The following is a 2,380-nucleotide window of genomic DNA, read 5'->3' on the forward strand; positions in this document are numbered from 1 at the left end:
AGTTCCATAACAGATGGTAGCAAATGGCAATAGTAGTACCTTAAAATATATCATGGTAGAGACTAAGCATTCATGGTATTTATGTGGTAAACATGGCACATGTCCAAAAAAACCACACGCTTTTGTACTTTTTGCAAGCACAAGTGTTAATTTATTTTATGAAAATTAATTAATTAATTTTTGAAGTACTGTACTTACAGATTTTGCTTGACTTGTGAGACGCCATCGACTCGATTGTATTCTTTCCCCATCTAGTGGTGGCTGCATATCATTACAACAACCGGCAACTTGACGCTGTGGTTTACATCCGGGTCGCTGACGTCGGCGTCCTATTGGTTGATGTAACGGAATGGACAACATGTTACAATTCATGAAACTAGTCGGACAGCTAAAAGTAAGTAAAATTCGTTTTAATACCAATGTTTTGCGCGTTAACCTATGTTGCATTAACGCTTGCTTGTGTTACAGCGTGTACCACGAACAGGATGGGTGTACAGGAATATCAAACATCCTGAGAGTGTGTCTGATCATATGTACAGAATGTCTATGATGGCCTTAACCATAAAAGACATCACTGTCAATAAAGAAAGGTTTGTATGAGGGGTCTTAAAATACAGGAGTTTTTGCATATATGTCGACTGTTTACCTTGGAGCGAACGTAGATGTCCTTACTGATGCTCTTAATGTTTATTTGGGAATGACGGATGGGTGACAGTTTAATCCACAGAAGGAGTCTCTCAACATTTACGTAACGTTTGGGAAAAGAAACGTATTTCTGGTCAGTTTCGATAAAACTGCGTATGTATCCAAACACACAGATCTTCACTGTAAGCGAGTAAAAGTTTGTCCGACTCCGAAACAGTTGCTAAGGTAGGATTGGTCAGTAGCGATTTTAAGGCGGGGCTTAGAGAAGAGTTAATTAATTTATGCATTGTGCAGTTAACTGAGATTGATTCACATTTGTGCCGTTCATCTGTTCACTTGTGCAGTTCATTTTGACTCATTCACACTTATTCGGTTCATTAGAATCATTCACATTTCTGAAGTTCATGTAGTTTCATTCTCATTTGTCCAGTTTATTGAGTTTCGTTCACATTTGTGCGGTTCATTAAGATTCATTCACACTTGTTCGATTCATTAGGATTCATTCATATTTGTGCAGTTCGTTTTGTTTCAGTCATACTCGTTCGATTCAGGTACGTTCATTCATTCTCGTTCAGTTCTGATTCATTCATGTGCACTAGTCTTTTTTTCCAGACCCATTTAGGTTAATGCTTAAAACCCTTGTAATTAGCTTTCTACAACAATATAAATGGTACAAAATGTATAAATATCTTTTTGTACCATTTATTTAAAATAAAGCAGAGACAGTTATTCTAAAATGTCTCCACAGATGCATGAAGCTGGCTTTAGTTCATGACTTGGCTGAGTGTATTGTGGGAGATATTGCACCAGCAGACAATGTTAGCAAAGCAGAGAAGCACAGAAGGGAAAAGGTATGATGGTTTTAAGATCATTTTTACATTTGAAATATTTTGTGTGTGTACACATTAAACATTGAGAATCTTTCTCTTTAGGAAGCGATGGTGCACATCACAGGCCTGTTAGATGATGGCTTACGGAAAGAGATTTACAGCTTGTGGGAGGTGAGTTGATTAAAACAACTGGACCAAGTTTTGTGTTCCTCTTTATGAGACTCAGTCCAGTCCAGAAGCCAAACTGGTGAAGGAGTTGGACCAGCTGGAGATGATAATACAAGCTCATGAGTATGAGGAGTTAGAGAGGAAACCTGGAAGTCTGCAGGAGTTCTTCACCTCCACTGAAGGTTTGATCACTTCTACCAGCTCAGGATATAAATATACAAGTAATTCTACGAAGAGATCCACCAATCAGAAAAATCACTGTTACCATGGAAAAAGTAAAATGTATCAAACATGCTCAACAGTGGCCGTTCACTCCCATAAAGAAATGCGAATGTATTAATCAAGTCTGTCTCAGTACACTCTACACCTACTTAAAGGGGTCATATGATGCGATTTCATTTTTTCCTTTCTCTTTGGAGTGTTACAAGCTCTTGGTGCATAAAGAAGATCTGTAAAGTTGTAAAGACTAAAGTCTCAAATCCAAAGAGATATTCTTTATAAAAGTTAAGAGTTAGCCACACCTACCTAAAACGGCTCGTTCGAACACGCCCCCACATATCTACCACACTATGTGGGAAGATTTGCATAACACCGCCCAAATGTTCACGCAAAAAAAGAAGGCGTAACTTTTATTCTCGCTGTAGTATTAAACCATATAAAACGCCGCCATGTCATGGAGACACTGTGTGGTTTGCTGCGAAAGAAAAAGTACTTTGTTTGGCCTTCCAAAAGAGGAC

The 2,380-nt window shown here is 38.3% G+C and overlaps 1 protein-coding gene across 1 annotated transcript in view; it reads left to right on the plus strand.

The window, feature by feature from the left end:
- The first annotated feature begins 217 nt into the window (after window positions 1-217).
- Window positions 218-2,380, plus strand: part of LOC107727645 (HD domain-containing protein 2-like) — a 3,633-nt gene continuing 1,470 nt past the window's right edge. The window contains exons 1-5 of the mRNA XM_016537589.1: window positions 218-394; window positions 469-590; window positions 1,394-1,496; window positions 1,578-1,649; window positions 1,690-1,825. Coding sequence (XP_016393075.1) covers window positions 350-394; window positions 469-590; window positions 1,394-1,496; window positions 1,578-1,649; window positions 1,690-1,825 — 478 coding nt within the window. The 5' untranslated portion in view covers window positions 218-349. The remainder of the gene's footprint in view (window positions 395-468; window positions 591-1,393; window positions 1,497-1,577; window positions 1,650-1,689; window positions 1,826-2,380) is intronic.

Source organism: Sinocyclocheilus rhinocerous, unplaced genomic scaffold, assembly GCF_001515625.1.
Source record: "Sinocyclocheilus rhinocerous isolate Xijiao unplaced genomic scaffold, SAMN03320098_v1.1 scaffold185, whole genome shotgun sequence".
Taxonomy (NCBI): domain Eukaryota; kingdom Metazoa; phylum Chordata; class Actinopteri; order Cypriniformes; family Cyprinidae; genus Sinocyclocheilus; species Sinocyclocheilus rhinocerous.